Source organism: Pan troglodytes, chromosome 6 (genome assembly GCF_028858775.2).
Source record: "Pan troglodytes isolate AG18354 chromosome 6, NHGRI_mPanTro3-v2.0_pri, whole genome shotgun sequence".
Classification (NCBI taxonomy): domain Eukaryota; kingdom Metazoa; phylum Chordata; class Mammalia; order Primates; family Hominidae; genus Pan; species Pan troglodytes.
Window position 1 is genome coordinate 123,440,307 of NC_072404.2, and position 17,536 is coordinate 123,457,842.

Sequence of the window (17,536 nt, forward strand, 5' to 3'; positions counted from 1 at the left end):
TCTGACATCTCTTGAAAATTGAGGAGATCTGTTAACATAGGGGTCTAGATCTTGCAAAGCAGAAGTTTTATTGCTTTTTTGTTTTTAGAGACAGGGTCTCATTCTATCATCCAGACTGGAGTGCAGTGGCACAATCATAGTTCACTGCAGCCTTGAACTCCTGAGCTCACGTGATCCTTTTGCTATGTAGCCCAGGCTGGTCTTGAACTCCTGGCCTCAAGTGATCCTACTGCCTCAGCCTCCCAAAATGCTGGGATTACAGGCGAAAGCCACTGTGCCCAGCCCAGAACTCTTTAGAGAAGTATAGATGTGCCTGTTGTCACCTGCCAGCTTGACCCTGGCCATGTGTCCTCCCTGGGCCCTGTCACTGCATTTATGATGCGGTGGCCCTTTCCCTGAACTACCTAGGTGGGTGATACCTTCTTCCTTGTGCACCTTTTAAGCAATTATCATATATTTCTGGGATATTTCCCTATAGATAATGAGTTACCTTATATTTACACTCATGTTATATATGACATGAGCCTCTGCAGCTTCAACTATTCCTTAATCCAGGGCCTTTTCTTGGGGAGGAAGGATATTTTGCTAGATAAGCACACTTTTGGGGTTTCTTAGCAGACTGTGTGCTTCTATGGGGGTAGAAACTATACCCAATTCATCCTGGTTTTGCCCTTAACAGGTTGGCAAACTTTGCCTTAGGAATCATAGCATCTCTGTCATAACTACTCAACTATGCCATTGTAGAGAGTGCAGCCACAGAAGAGGGGTAAATAAATGGGTGTGGCTGTGCTCCAAGGAAACTTTATTTACATAAACAAAGGCTGTGTCAGATTCCACCTGTGGGCTGTAGTTTGCTGAGCCGTGGCCCAAAACTATCAACATAATCTCAACAAATGGTTAAATTTTTAAAAAAGATTCAGTAATATGTAATAAAAATGAGCTTGCATTTTCAAGAAATGACCATACTTGGTATAAGACTTCATATTAATGTATAGGCTTCTAAACAACTGAAGAACTTGGGAAGGTTTGGTAAATTTTCCCTAGGTGTATCATTGAAAAAAATATGTTGTTTTTGAAACTACCATACTTCCAATTTTATATCTTTCAGCTTTACTGAGTTTGGGCTTCCCCATTAATGACTGTCTTTTTGTTACAATCAATGGCATCTGGAAAAATCACATATAATCCTAACTAGGTGAGAAAAAAGTAGACATACATGATTTCCAGCTGTTTTTTTTTTTTTTTTTTGAGACAGAGTTTCACTCTTGTCGCCCAGGCTGCAGTGCAATGGCATGATCTTGGGTCACTGTAACCTTCGCCTCCTGGGTTCAAGCAATTCTCCTGCCTCAGCCTCCCAAGTAGTGGGGATTACAGGTGCCTGCCACCATGCCTGGCTAATATTTGTATTTTTAGTAGAGAGGGGGTTTCTCCATGTTGGCCAGGCTGGTGTAGAACTCCTGACCTCAAGTGATCCACCCGCCTCAACCTCCCAAAGTGCTGGGATTACAAGCGTGAGCTATGGCGCCCGGCCCAGCCTGGTTATTAACTGAACAACTATCAGTCCCCTAAAGTCAACATAGGTACATTTCTAAATTGAAGGCTGACGATGTTAAAGCTTGGCGGGAGTTAAGGTAAATCAGGAGTTTGGCTGTCTGTTACTTGAGCATAAATCTTACCTAACAGAGTCATGATAATCCTTGACTTTTAAGAATTTCCCAGATGGGAAAACAGGATGTTTCAAAATCCTTTCTATTTCAGACACGTTCCCTCTGAGGTCTTTGAAGTCTGCCTCACAGACAGGCAGGGTCTCTCTTTTATCTTCCATGTTAGCAGCCAGTCTCATTAACCCTTGCACCGCTTTGGAGAGGGAAGAAATGGTGTGGTCCCATTGATCAAAGCACAAGTGACATTGAAGACAAGTAGGGAATTCCTGGCTGTGTCCCCGGGCACAGCGATCACATCTCTGGCCGCTGACACCCTCCCGGCAGCGGCACATGCCTGTGTCTGGATCACAGATGGGCTTCTGGGTACCTGCCCTGTTACAATCACATGCTAAAAAGGAAAACAGAAGGAGCAGAGAATGTCACTGGGCCTTTTGTTGATGACTAGCTCAAGAATCAGGTCTTTTCCTCTCTCCTGAAAATCTTCCCAACTCACACTTCTAAGATGAATATTTAAAGCCAATATAATTTCAGAGATCTGTGCAATAGCCATTATAAGACAGCATGGCTCTCTATATTCCACTAAGAAATCAGTTTACTATTTCAATTTGGCAAATATCAGACATTTTTATTGTGTGAGTGCAAGCATTTACAAGTGGGATCCTCATCTATTTGAGTAAGAAGTATGATTTAATGATGGACACACGATAGTAACTCTGCTGTTACAGCCTCCGAGGGTGGTTCAGGTGTGTCGAGACTCTCTAAGAAGTCCCATGGTCACACTTCTTCTGAGTAAAGCCCAGCTTGGGTGTGATGACCACGCTGTCTTCCATTACATAAGGAAAACAATTTCATTTTCCAAAAAGGAGGGGAAATTCATTTTGTCTTAATTTAAAAAAATTACTGACTCCACACGGTACTTTCTTTGAGTAGGTTTCTGACCAAGCCTGAAGATAGAGGATAGGGAGATCTATTGATCTTACTGCAATTTCCAAAAGGTTAGGGAATCACTAGCCTATGTTTTTGGACTAACTGCAAGGAACAAGTAATTTAAAAATGCATTTGAGGCTGGGTGCAGTGGCTCATGCCTGTAATCCCAGCACTTTGGGAGGCTAAGGCAGGTGGATTGTTTGAGCCCAGGAGTTCGAGACCAGCATGAGCAACATGGTGAAACCCTATCTCTACAAAAAATACAAAAATTAGCCAAGTGTGGTGGCATACACATGTATTCCCAGCTACTCTGGAGGCTGAGGTGGGAGGATCACCTGAGCCCAGGGAGGCTGAAGCTGCAGTGAGCTGTGATCATGCCACTGCACTCCAGCACAGGCAACCAGAGTGAGACCCTGTCTCAAAAAAAAAAAAAAAAAGCATTTGTCAGTTTATGTAAAAATAATGCCAATTACAAATAAAAACTAGTTAACACACTAGGGCTCTTCAGCTAGTTCATCTGTCCAGCACATTGGCCTTGGTCCAGAGGGGTGGTGTCATGTCACTTCATCACCCGGAGGCCATTTCCCATCCTTAGCCGCTCTTCCCCAGGAGATTTAGTGGGGTCTGTGGCCTGACTTGATTATTTGCAGTTTCCTCTACTGCTTCTCTATAAAAGATGAAAGCATTTTTATGAAATAAGATTATCAAAATAGTAGACGGACACAGGGAAATAGGCTCTAAGATAGATTTTCCAAGAGTCAAAGTTTCACCCTGGGTTTTAACCCAGCAATTCCACTTAGAAAACTGAATAAGTGGGGCCCAGAGAAAATCATTCAGAATGTGCATTTGAATGGGGCAAGGGAATGAGCAATATTTTTTAGCCACAAGGGCACATTTATAAAGGAATGGAGAGGAGGAAAGAGTTGCCATGCGTGGCTATGTATGGCTGACCATGGTGATAAGCCCATGATACCTGATATTTCTTTGGATTTTCTTCTTTTGGAAGCTGACTGTTCCATTTGTAATGAGTTTGAGGAATTTTAAGACAGGCTACGAATTTTAATATAGGCTAAATTTTTTACATAGGAGGAAAATAATCTTTTTGCAGGGCTATAGGAAGATTATTTTCAAAATGTAGAATTAAACTTTGTGAGTTTTCTAAGTCCACCTTATTAAAAGCACCAAAAAAAGAAATTTAAAATTCAGTTGGTTCATAGCATGTCCATGGTAGGGCCAGGCTGACTGTACGCATGAGTTTTTAGAAATCCCAATACTTACGAATGCATCGCCCAGGTGGATCACCATAATAATTTTCCTGGCACTCACTGCAACGTTTCCCGCCGTAACCTAATTTACACGGACACTGGCCTGTAAGCTGTGAGAACAGTCATGGGTGAGGAATTGACAAGTTTTATGGTCTAAAAAAAAATGCATTTTAATAGGAAATATTTTCCCCTCCAGTGAATTAGAACATACAGCTGTGCAAAGGCGGAGGAAGGATGATTCCCATGTCCAGCAGCCACCCCCGACAATACCAAGGATCAGGAGTTAATGTGCTTTGGCCTAAAGCTCCTGAATATATCGCCTGCTTCCAGCTGTTCAGGGACAGGTGGCCCAAACTGGGAAACATACACAGATGTAAATGAAAACAAAACACATAATGGGAAATGGGCCAGATTATTTCCCTCAACTGTTATGGGAGTTCCTCCATAAGTGAGTGAGGCCAGAGACCTGGTCTAACATTCATCAGTTAATGTGTCAAGTAATGTTTTCATTATGGAATGTATGATGTAGTTTTCACCAACTGGATTAGCGTTTTGCTCAAAAAAACATCTTTTTTTTGTACTTCAGGCTTAATGATTTAATGAGAGTTACTTAACTGTGTTTTTCAGAGAGGGCTGAACTTTTCTTTACCCTCCCAACTGAACTCTTGACCAGCTTTTCTGAAAACTGAGGAGGTTGGAAAATTAACAGGAGAAAATATAAAAGCAAATCACTATTGTTGTAGTCCTAAATTAGCTGCTTAAACAACAACTCCGTAAGTTTCCTGTGAATAAGTGGCTAGATTCTTAGAGTGACTGGATCTGCCACTTTTCTTTCCTTTTCTTTTCTTTTTTTTTTGAGACGGAGTCTCGCTCTGTTGCCCAGGCTGGACGGCAGTGGTGCAACCTCAGCTCACTGCAACCTCTGCCTCCCAGGTTCAAGTGATTAATCACATCTCAACCTCCCAAGTAGCTGGGACTACAGGTGTGCACCACCACACCCGGCAATTTTTTGTATTTTTAATACAGATGAGGTTTCACCATGTTGGCCAGGCTGGTCTCGAACTCCTGACCTCAAGCGACCCACCTGCCTCAGCCTCCCAAAGTGCTGGGATTACCCACACCTGGCCTGGATCTGCCAAGTTTCAATATCTTTGCAGTTCCTGCCAGCTTCTGCTCAAATATAAGGAGTTAGGTGGTGCTTGTTGTCCCGAGGCCTGTCGTACTGCTGATTGACCCAATTGTTGGGCAGTGCTTTCTTATACCGAAGTACAATCTGCCACTTTTTTTTTTTTTTTTTTTTGAGATGGAGTCTTGCTCAGTCGCCCAAGCTGGAGTGCAGTGGCGTGATCTCCACTCACTGCGAGCTCCACCTCCCGGGTTCACACCATTCTCCTGCCTCAGCCTCCCGAGTAGCTGGGACTACAGGCACCCACCACCACGCCTGGCTAATTTTTTTGTATTTTTAGTAGAGACGGGGTTGAATCTGCCACCTTTTAACTTGTTCCCATTGTTATGTGTCCTTACGAAATTGCACAAACCAGTTTGCAATTGCGTGTTTCCCCTTACAGTCCTTCTCCCAACTAGAGATGGCCATCCCAACCTGCCTTGGCTTCTTTTCTTCAGGCCCATCACCTCTAATTCTCTCTAGCCTTCATCACGGAATAGCATAGTTCTGTCCATTATCTTGGTTGTCTCCCTTTGGGCACGTACTAGTCTGTCAGTATAATGTTTAAAATATGGTGCTCAGAAATGACAACAATGCTCCTGGCACCACCAGGCCAGTAGAACAGATAATGGGACAGTAACTGCCCTTAACCTGGGCACAGCACCCCCCTACTCCAGCCTGTTCAGGCGTCGCTTCTTTGGCAGCCCTGCCACGCTGCTGGCTCACTGGAAGCCTGCACGCAATGAAAATCCTCAGATTTTTCTCACAAGAGCTGGTGCCAAGTTATTACTCCCACCCCGTATTTATGCAAGGGATTTAAAAAACCCAATTGCAAAACTTTACTTTTAACCTGTTAACATTTCATCTCCTTGTTTCCAGCCTGCATGACAGCCTATTGGGATATCTTGTTCTGTCTTTATCATATTAGCTTACGGCTTTGTAATATCTGCAAATTTGGGAAGCATGTTTCTCCAACTCCATCTAAAGTGTTGATGAAAATATTGGATGGCACATTTGGATCTCTCTGTGGGAATGTACCAGGAACCACCTCTTGGCTAACATAGAGACATCTATCAGTAGTTGTTTAAACAGCTGGGAATCTAAATATCCACGTCTTCCCCGTACTCCAGTGAACATGTTTCTTGATTGCAGAGACCAGTGTTCCCCCATGGGATCCCCTATGCACCAAATAACCCAAAGGACCCTTGTTATGAGGGGCTTCCTGGTTAAACCAATACCATCTAACTTTCAGCTTCAAGGCTACCTTGGAACTGTGGTTTTTGTTGAATGCTGCTACAAACATGCTTCCCAAAAGGTCTAAGAAACTTGCCACATAGTGTTGTCTTGAGCACTAGGAGTCCCTCAAGAATTGGGAAGCCAGGTGGTCACGTGGAGATCTACCACTTTATTCCATGGTTGGTGGCTGCAGGTGTGGGGAGTGGAGGGGAGCTTATAAAACAGGCATGACCATCCAGTGTCCAGATCTTGGTTTCTAATACCATTCTCTAGTAAAGGAATCAGTGCTCCCTAGATAAACAGCTGATTCTAGGACTGGGGCAGAGAATACATAAGATGAGCCTGAAATATTTTGCAGTGCCAGAAAGTAAGGAATGCTTTTAAAAACTCTACAGTATTGGCCTATGTCAAAGGGACACAGGAGCCACTGAGAGATCTTCTAGTGACCAAAGCTGGAACAATTTGAACCACAAAATAAAGTAGTGTTGGACTATCCCCAAAAGTATAAATATCCATGAGTCCATGCTGATATAAATAAATGGTCAAATGAATGAATAAACGTAAGACAACAGACAAATCTCCAGTGCAGAAGAATTCCAATGATTTGTGGAGATACTCTGTCCTCGAGGAGGAAGAGCATAGCTCCCTACTTCTTAAGTAGGTTGCACATAGTGACTTCCTTCCGTAGAGCACAGTAGAAGAAGGAGGAAAAAGAGTAACTTGATGATATAACAGTCTGACAAACACTGCTTCAGCCAGGTGACCAAGATTGACATTAACAGGGATAAGTCGTGTTAATAATATGTACCCCTGATAGGATGTGATGAGAGTGGCACTTGACTTCTCTGGTGTTTTCGGAACCTATAAACCCAGTCTAATCATGAGAAGAATATCAGATCAATCTGAATTGAGGGACATTCTACAAAATAAGGAAGGCCTGAGAAACTGTCGCAGCCAAGAGGAGCCTCAGGAAATAAGATGACTAAATATAATGTGTTCTGAATGGACTCCTGGAACAGAAAAAGGACATTAGGTAAAAATTAAGGAAATCTGACTAAATTTGTTAGCAATAATGTATCAATATTCATGCATAGTGACAAATGTTATTAAATTAATATAAGGTGTTAATAATAGAAGAAACTGGATATGGGGTTTATTTTCTCTGTTCTCTCTTTACAACTTCACAAATATATTCTAAAATAAAAAGCTTATTTTTAAAAAGGTATGTTGTGGGGGCTGGGCGTCGTGGCTCACACCTGTAATCCTAGCAATCTGAGAGGCTGAGGTGGGCGGATCACTTGAGATCAGGAGTTTGAAACCAGCCTGGCCAACATGGTGAAACCCTGTCTCTACTAAGAATACAAAAATTAGCTGGGCGTGGTGGTGGGCGCCTGTAATCCCATCTACTCAGGAGGCTGACGCAGGAGAATCGCTTGAACCCAGGAGGCAGAGGTTGCAGTGAGCCAAGATCATACCACTGCACTCAGGCTTGGGCAACAGAGCAAGACTCTTGTCTCAGAAAAAAAAAAAAAAAAAAAAGATATGGTGTTTGTGTGTGTTGGTGGATGAGGATTGGAGAGAAAGAAAAAGAAGAGAAGGAAAAACCCATTCTCCATATAAGAACTACCTTCAAAAGACTTGACCTTTGAATAATAGGTTGAATAGTGGAGCTGAAATTGGAGGTGAGCCATGCTTACTAATTGGAAAGACTCCAGTTTCTTAAATTCGCATTTTCATTCCAATTAAATCCCGATCCCTATATTGTGAATTTGGCTTTTTCTAACATTTCTTGTCATTGTTTTTACCCTTTCCCCCCCAAACTCTATTAATGTGAAAATTGTTTCAAAGAATAGATTAAGCCAAAAGACAAAAACAAAACAACCACCAAAAAAACTAAGCGTATTATTAACAAATAGTTTTTTTCCCACAAGTAATGTTATCCTCATTAAAAATTCTGTGCCCACTGGTTTATTGACTGAAAAAATCACACGTGCATCTATCTATGTAGTATTAGTTGTATATGAAACATTGAAGATTTGCTCCTGGTACACATGCCTACATTCTTAAGATATGATTGATGCCAGTCTGGAAGTCAAGAAGACTTCTTATTTTACCCATATGTAAAGCAATTGGTGAGCAATAGGAAACAACAGCTCAGTTTTTTTAATGGACTTGTGGGTTTTGAAGGTATCTGTTTATTTTCATTCTGATTAATAATCTCTTCTGATTAACTATTTCTTAGGTCTTCCCTATAGTTACATGTATGAAATAGTGAAAGGTGAGGCTGATGTCTGTGTTTCACTGTGTATGAATTCTGACTTCCTCAGTCACAGAGAGAAAACTGAAGTAGGCGAAGCTGAACTTTGAGATGCTCATTCTCTTTTTTTGGTTTTCATTCCTTGATAGAGGCTGACTCCATCCCCTGTAAGGCCAATCCTGTTTCAATGCACTAATTAACAACAGTACATAAAAGAAACTTTCTTTACACATTTAGAAACCATGTCTCACTATCATGCTCACTTTGAGTGCACTAGTAAGCTTTAAAGTATCTTGCCTGGTCACAGTGGCTACTTTGAGAGGTCCTAGGGTCACAGTCACATGACTGACATCCTCTGCCAGGGACCAGATTCCAGTATCCATCAGCACAACGGTCACAGGCCAGGCCTGTGACATTCGGCAGACAAGGACATGCACCAGTGACAGGGTCACAGAGGCAAGCTCCCCCACCAGGGGGACACTCCATGGGACTCACGCCGGAAGCATGGCAGGAGCATCCTGTGATGACAAAACCATCATCAGAGGTAAATTCAATGATAAATGTGGCATTTAGCACACCATACAAAGAGCGTTTTAGACCTGGATGTACCATTTCTCCAAGGGGCTCAAAGAATGAACGCCTTATAATAGTAAAGAATTTACCAAAGAATCTAAGTAGGTTGAACCCATTTAATGGTTTCTGATCTCCCCAAATGCAAGTTCATGTGGTCGAACTTGCTCCAAGAGCTCACAGTTAGGATGATTAAAAGTCTTATTTTTCCCTCATGTCACTCACCAAAGTTCCATTTATTTAAATGACTTGAAAACAATGGTTTACGTACACATTACAGTCACATGATGAGTTTGTTACAATGCAGATTCCTGGGCCTCACTCCCAGAGATTCTGACTCAGTAGGTCTGAAGTACAGCCTAGGAATTTGCATGTTAATACACCTCACCTCCCCACTGCTCTGGCACAGGTGAACTGCGGACTAAACTCTGAGAAACAACGCTTTGAATCCACTAGGACAGGTATTTCAGGCAACAGACACAAAAGGCAAACTAATAACACCAGTGAGAACATTGTGGCTGCATCTGAGAATACCAGTGGTTGCAATGCACTAATTTCTGTTGATGAGTTCCGTACAACAGCCCTGTCACCTAGTGGGTGCTGCTTTTGCCTGCTGGGACTGGCCTAACTGAAATGATCATGGGAGAGCTGACAACACACTTATGAGCTGTCACTCAGCTGACACATTTCCCCCTGGGAGTTTTGCAGACTTACTTCTGCAGGTCTGATTGAAGGCTGATCCATAGTGACCTGGTTTGCAGAGCTGGCAGTTTGCGCCCTGAGTGTTGTGCAAACATCGAAGGCACTCGCCTGTTACCCGGCTGCAGGACTCTGGATCGGTTACATCTATGTTGTTGTTGCAGGCACATGGTCGGCAAGGTGCTCCTGAAATTCTTGGATTTCCATAGAAACCAGTAGAGCATTCTCCACACTGAGTACCTGAAAGAAAGCGGGAGGAAAAGGAATGGGGTGAGGTATCAGTGTCGGGAGAGAGGAGGAGATGGATGTTGTAAATAGAAAATTATTGGGCTCCTCTAGGAATAATGAGAAATCACACATTCGGGGTGAATAACGAAAAGTGTTCTAAGTGAAACAAAACCTTCATTTTCATTATTATTCATTTAAAGAATAAAATGATTATTCGGCTCTCAAAAGTGTTTGGTGGAGAATGGATTCCAGGCTTTCTTCAAATACCATGGAGCTGTGGGCACAGGATTTCTAGATCCTTATATAATCAGCATCACACTAGCGTGCCCCAGGACCCAAGACTAACCTCAGCCCCTGGTCTCCTGGGGCAACCCACTCTCAGTTGATCCTAGAGGTGAACTAAGGTGAAAATAAAGCAGGCCTGAAGAGAAAGTCCCAAACAGCAATAGCTGTCACTTCTAGAAGTGAAGATGAGCAAGAGCAGTTTTCATGACATATGAGCCCTTGAGGGTGTTTCTGTTAAGCTGTCTGAAGGAACCACCTTTCTCTCTAACACTCTTTACCCTTGCAACCATGAGATGACTGCGGCTTTTTAGGTGCCCAAACTGTGGCTCCACTCTCCACATTTTGGTTCATCCCACTTGGAAATGTTCACTTAGCCCAAACATGGTCTCAGTTCTTAAAAACTGACCAAACATACCAAACCATGCATTGGGAAAGAGGCTGCAAGGGAAGAGGTGAGAATTAACTGTTAACCTTAGATGTAACAAATGAGGGGAAAATCAGGCATGTAATTTATCGTGATGGTAATTATCATTAGTATTGCCATAAGTTCTACATATCATTAAATCAAATAGACTTCATAAGTTATCTTCTTATTTTCAGTAAACATTCACACTCATGTTTCATGTGTAAATACCTTTTTTTTTTTTTTTTAATTTAGAGACAGGGTCTTGCTCTGTTGCATAGGCCCCAGGCTGGAGTGTAGTGGCATAATCAGAGCTCACTGTAGCCATGAACTCCTGGGCTCAAGCGATCCTCTTGCCTCAGCCTCTCCAGTACCTAGGGCTACAGGTGCAATCCATCATGCCTAGCTAATTTTTAAAATTTCTCTGTGGAGACAGGGTCTTGCTTTGCGGCCCAGGCTGGTCTTGGATTCCTGGCCTCAAGTAATCCTCCCTCACCCACTTCCCGGCCTTCCAAAGTACTGGGATTACAGGTGTGAGCCACTGTGCCTAGCCCTCTTAAAGTCTTTAAAATAAAATTTTCAATTGAGCAATAGATACATGTTTTGAATTAAGACTTATGTGATGGCTGTAGAATGCCCAAATATTGCTTCAAGATACCTGAAAAAATTAGTAATGTCTGTGAAATATCAAATTGAATATTTGAAATTATGTAAAGAAAGCATTTGACTAATTCCATTTATTTTTTAGTTGCTTGTTATATATAATACATATGCTACTTTATCACATTTATATCTTACTTAACGTGATAATTTTATTTTAAATAAATTAATTTGATTTGGTCTCATTTGGTCAATTAGTTTTCTAGAACATTATTTGCAAACAATCATAGCTCAGTGGCCGATGAGTTTTAATTGTCATTGGTTTGTGAATCATTCAAATTCTTTGTTCAATAAAGCAGCTATTTATCACATTGTGTCTTCTTACCATTTCTGCACCACACATTTGTCCAAGACAGATAAGTCATGAATATATGATCATTTTACAGATTACAGTGTGGGATAAAGAGAAAAAATTGCATCAAGCACTATACTGCATACCCGTATAACCTTGAAGACAATTGCAGATTACATCTGAGCTCCACAGATTCTGATAACAGGAATGGGCAAAATACTGATTGCTTGAGGGATCATCTGGACACAGGCAAGGACGACAGGGCGGTCCTGAAGAAGGATTTCCATAGTAACCATCAATACACCTGTCAAGACAATTTCCTTTCACCAAAATGTTTCCAGGAAAAGATCACATGTTAGCCAATGAGGGTTTGCTATGCTTTAAAACAGTGCACCTCTGAAAACTGAATATTTTAGAAGATGTTCATTTGCTCTGCAAGACGACTTTTGGTTTTTATATCAAAAGTCTCAACGTATGGTCAATTAAACTCTGTGTAATAGCACTCGATTTACATGTCACATTTGAGGAACATAGAAAGTAACATGCCAGGCAAATGTGTGTTATTGATTTAATCCTGCATTTTCTGGCTCGTAAGATGATTTTGAAGGGTGAGAAAGCAATGCTCTCCCCCACCTATAACAGTCCTCCCTCCCACACTTAAATATTGTTGAGTCTCTACTCAATGGATCTCTATTAGGAGATTGGAACAAAGTGTTAAAGACCTAAAAATTAAAGTGCATATGAATTCCATACCTTTCACAGTTTCTGCCAGTTGTAAAGCCTCCACAATTGAAGCATGACCCTGTCTCAGGATCACAAAGTTCAGCAAACCCATTACAAGGGCAAGGGTGGCAGCTGGGAAATCCAAAGTAGCCTGCCAGGCAGCGATCACAGCGGCGGCCAGACACCTCTCCATGGCAGGGGCACTGTCCTGTTACTTGGTCACATACAGTGTCCTTTGATCCTTGAGGATGGCAGTGACATGCTGGATGAAGCAAAGAGAAGTATGCTGGAGCGGGGATGAGTGGTGTGTGGTGGTGAAAGAGTTACAGTTCTGGTGTCTCATTTCCTTTCCCAATCCCAGTGAACTAAGTAAGCCTGTAACGTGCTTAGGACACAGCATATAATGAGTTCCAGGTAAACGTTAAATAACAATTCACTGAGTCACTGGATAAACAGTATGTTGCGAACAATTGGGTTTAATTAACGTTTGTTGTTAAAAACAAGTAACATGTTTTTAACGACTTAAACTTCCATATATCTTAGGTATATTAATATAACCTCTAGTATTAATATTTTAGTATTAATATAGTATATATAAATACTATACTAAAATAATGGTATAGTATTAATATAATCTCTAGATTATAAACCATATAAGAGCCCATCTTAACATGGTCAGAGTTTTCTTTTTCCTAGACAAGATGGAAGAGGCCCAATCCTTTTCTGATAAATTGTTGAATCCCTTGAGCCAATCTTCCCTGTGCCAAAATGTGATGTCAGTTTATGTGATAGGGTGGCACATGGAAGAAATGTTTGTTCCTTTGTCTAGATCCCTCTGTGTATCTCAGGCATTTTGTAACTTTTTTTAAAAAAAAGAAAAGAAAAGAAAGCAATGATGGATCCAATGATGGGCTGGGTAGGTGGCCATGCCCAAGCAATGCCCAGGAAGGGGAACCATTTCTCTGGATTATGATTGAAAAGATATGTTTCCCTACTTGGAAAGGAAATTAACCTACCTGTAGGTTTTCATGGTTCCTAAGGTAGGAATCTGAGGGAACAGTATTTTCACTAATGATTTACACTGTGAAGAGAGAACTATATACCTGAACATATTAGCCATGAGAGCTGTATTATCAGCTGTGGATGAAGCCCCATCTAAACCTTTATCAATGGGTGACTTATAAAATGAGTTACAAGGCTGTTTGCAAACCTCGCATCAGAAAGGGTGATATCCTCATTGGGAGAAGTCTTGTCTGTGGTGACAGCATTGTCCCTTTCTTGACTCCCCAATCTTATCATTGTTTTAGCCTTTCCAGCCACTGGGTTTGTGAGCTAGATCCTCAAGCTGGCTTTGCCAGCTCCCTTCATGGTGTTCCACGTTTTAACTGAACTACCAACCATTTGACACAGACTGCAAACTTCCAGAGGCATGGACTATGCCTTGTTCATTACTCTTGGTTCCTAATGCAGCTCTGCCTACAGTCAGGGCCCATTGATGAATGGATGAATGAAGTGTAGCAAAAAAATGTTCAGTATATTTTATGTACATAGATAGTCTGAATAATGTAGTCAGGTTTCCAATCTCCTTCCCATTAAAACCCCCCTCCATGACTTTGCCTGCTGTCAAAATGTCAAGACTGTGAGCAAGTGTTTCCCCTTGTGTGTTTTGCTACGTACGGTGACAGCCGTGATGCCCCAAATCATAGCTTCCAGTTGAGCACCTGTCACAGCAGCGCCCGACCACAAGAGGTTTACACTGGCACTGGCCTCCAAGTCGGCTGCAGCTGGATCCGACTGAGCCCTGGGGGTGACACTTGCAGGCTGCAAGGAACAATGGAAGGGAGGTAGAAATGAACGAAGAGGCAGAGAAGCACCTCACCTTGTTAGTAGCTATAGTTCACCTCTCTTTCATTTAAGACCTCTTTAATACTCAACTCCCTCATCTGTTAAATAGGGATAATATAGAATCTGCCTTGTGGGATTGTTGTATGGATAAAAGGAAATAAGTTCTGCGAAGTAGTTAGAATAGTGCTGGTACATAGGGTGCTCAATAAACATTACTTAACAAGTTAACAGACTTAAAATTGGTTTTAAATAATTATTCTAATGTAATTAATACTATTGGCATTCTTAATACTTCAATTCCTGATGTTCTACATTGGTGCTGAATTATACCTACTACTTTATTTATTTTTTAGAGACAAGGTCTCACTCTGTTACTCAGGCTGGAGTGGTGTGATCATAGCTCACTGTAGCCTTGAATTCCTGAGCTTAAGCAATCCTCCTGCCTCAGCATCCCAAGTAGCTAGGGCTACAGGTGTCTGCCACCATACCCCTTACTAGTGTTTTTTTGTTTTGTTTTGTTTTGTTTTGTTTTGTTTCTGAGACTGAATCTCGTTCTATGGCCCAGGCTGGAGTGCAGTAGTGTGATCTTGGCTCACTGCAATCTCCGCCTTCCCAGTTCAAGTGATTTTCATGCCTCAGCCTCCCGAGTAGCTGGGATTACAGTCACGTGCCATCACACCTGGCTAATTTTTAGTAAAGACGGTGTTTCACCATTTTGGCCAGGCTGGTCTCGAACTCCTGACCTCAAGCAATCCACCTGCCTCCGCCTCCCAAAGTGCTGGGATTACAGGTGTGACCCACCATGCCCGGCCCCCCTTACTAGTTTTTTATTTCCCCCTATTCCATATATTTCATGACATGGTGGGTACCCTGAACTCATAGCTCTGTCCTAATGGAAAAAGCATTTGCCTAACATTCAGGAAGCCTCGGCTGTCATTGTAGCTGTCACTCTATAGCCATGCTTCTCAACTGAAGGATGATTTTGTCCCTTAGGTGACATTTGACAAAGTTTGGAGACATTTTTGGATGTCACAACTAGGGGAGGGCAGTACCGGTATAAGATCTGCAGGGCTACTGCTAAACACCTGATAGTGCATAGGGCAGGCCCCCGCAGCAAAGAATTATCCAGCTCAAAATTTCAGTAGTGCTGAGGGAGAAAAACCCTTCCATAGCTAAATGAAATGGGCAAGTTACATACAGATTTTGGGCCCCAATATGCTCATTTATTAAATGAATATTTTGGGATGAAAGATGTCTGGAGTTCCTTCCAGCCCTAGAATTCCAAATGAATATTTTAGGATCATTGTTCCAGCCATCTAGCCTATAAATGCTGCTGCAAAATTCCTCTTTTATACACTCAATGTACTGTGCATTATGATTCCAACACATCAGCAGACCACTCTGTGTATCTAATCATTGAGTGATGGGTATTTTGGTTGTTGTTTGGAGTGGATGCTAACATAAATTGATTTGCTCCAAAAAGCATTTGTATGGATGTCAGTGCTTCAGTAGAGCCCATTAAACAGATACTTACCCACAGCCCCATCATGCAGCTTGGCAGACATGCTGATGATCAGCCTTTCACAGGCACCCGGGAGCACCTGAGGTCCCATTGCTGAGGCAATTTCAACACAGTTGTGAAGCTGATACTCATCTAAGTCCTGCTTGCTGCAGAAATTCTCCAATGAATTGATTTGGGGAATAAGGCCAAGCTTTTGAAAGAATGCAAAAAGACTTAACATTCAAACTATCTGCTGTGTAAGATTCTACTTATATATAAAAAAAATTAGATCTATGAAAATAATGGTTCAAAGAAGACTCAACTCAATCCTTTAAACTGGTTAGGACTGAAGACTTTAAAGATTTTCAATTTATTTAAGAAATCTTTAAATATTTATATTTCTGGACTTGTGGCTAAGAAAAAAAAGCCTTTATCTTTCTACTATCATATTTTTTACTTGCTAATATGTTTGTCTAGATTTGAAAGAGTAATAACATCAAGTTGGTCATTTTGAACAACTGGTGTTAAAAGCAGCATGAAAATGGGTTTTAATTCAGCAGGTAAAGTCTGGAGACTAAACCTGTGCAGATACATCTCCTCTAGTCTTCTTTTTGCTTTATCTGTCCTGAAACCAGTTTCCATAGCCCTTTACTTCAACTCTCTTCAGTCTTTCCCTAATTGTCCTTTGACACACCCAGCTGGTGGCATCACAACCCTAGATGACCAGAGCTGACGCTTGAACAACACAGGTTTGAACTGCATGGGTCCCTTCTATGCGGATTTTCTTCCGCCTGCACTACTCCAAGACAGCAAGGCCAAGCCCTCCTCTTCCTCCTCCTCCTCAGCCTACTCAGCGTGAAGATGAAGAGGATGAAGACCTTTGTGATGATCCACTTCCACTTAATGAATATAAACATATTTTCTCTTCCTTGTATTTTCTTAATAACATATTCTTTTCTCTAGTTTACTTTATTGTAGGATACAGTATATCCTACATATACAAAATATATATTAATTGGCTGTATGTTATTGGTAAGGCTTTCAGTCAACAGTGGGTGATTAGTAGTTAAGTTTTTGGGGAGTAAAAAATCATATGTAGGTTTTTGACTGCATGGGGGTGTTGACACCCCAACCCCCAAATTGTTCAAAAGTCATCTGTATTTACCAGTGTCTCCTCTTTCTGCTGTACTCTGAGCATATGTCGTTACCTCCTTACTACACAGAGGAAACAGACCCCAGCAAAAGGCCTGGAGCTTCCTACTACCTGCCTCCCAAATTCCAGGCTCTCGAGTCTTACCACCCATCTGGAACATTTAGTGCTCAAGAAGGACGAGGTATTGGGAGTGGAAGAAGTGTCCCATTGGTAACTCCTCTAACCTCACAAAACTCTTCTGCATATTATGCTTGCTTTCTTCACTCTCTTCCTCTCAACTCACATTTAAATGTGCTCAAGTCTCTCCCATCTGTAAAATCACCTCCTCAATCGTACATATTCCTCTTGCCACGGCCCCTGTCTCTGCCCTTTGACTCCTTGATAGGCAAATTTCTTAAAAAAATCATTTCCTTGTCATCACCCCTGCCTCATCTGCCATTCACCCTTCAAGCCAATGCAATACTTCTCCCCTATCCCATCCCTAAATGTTAGAGTTCCTCAGGGTTCTCTCATCAGCCCCCTCCTAACTCCACACTTACTTCCTAGGTGATCTTGGCCACACTGGGCCACCATCTGAATGGGTGCCAGCATCTGAATTTACATCTCCTGTGCACCTGTCAGTCGTGGGCTCCAGATCTGCACTGATATCTAACGCCTATTAGT

At 41.9% G+C, this 17,536-nt stretch overlaps 1 protein-coding gene across 1 annotated transcript in view; it reads right to left on the reverse strand.

Moving 5' to 3' along the window:
- The window catches only part of LAMB4 (laminin subunit beta 4), a 104,416-nt gene that overhangs the window by 30,197 nt on the left and 56,683 nt on the right, over positions 1–17,536 (reverse strand). Inside the window, exons 18-25 of the mRNA XM_063815948.1 lie at positions 15,754–15,931; positions 14,052–14,195; positions 12,405–12,636; positions 11,798–11,955; positions 9,799–10,023; positions 8,812–9,032; positions 3,870–3,966; positions 1,677–2,052 (exon numbers count right to left, since the gene is read on the reverse strand). Of these exons, the coding sequence (XP_063672018.1) occupies positions 1,677–2,052; positions 3,870–3,966; positions 8,812–9,032; positions 9,799–10,023; positions 11,798–11,955; positions 12,405–12,636; positions 14,052–14,195; positions 15,754–15,931 (1,631 nt within the window). The remainder of the gene's footprint in view (positions 1–1,676; positions 2,053–3,869; positions 3,967–8,811; positions 9,033–9,798; positions 10,024–11,797; positions 11,956–12,404; positions 12,637–14,051; positions 14,196–15,753; positions 15,932–17,536) is intronic.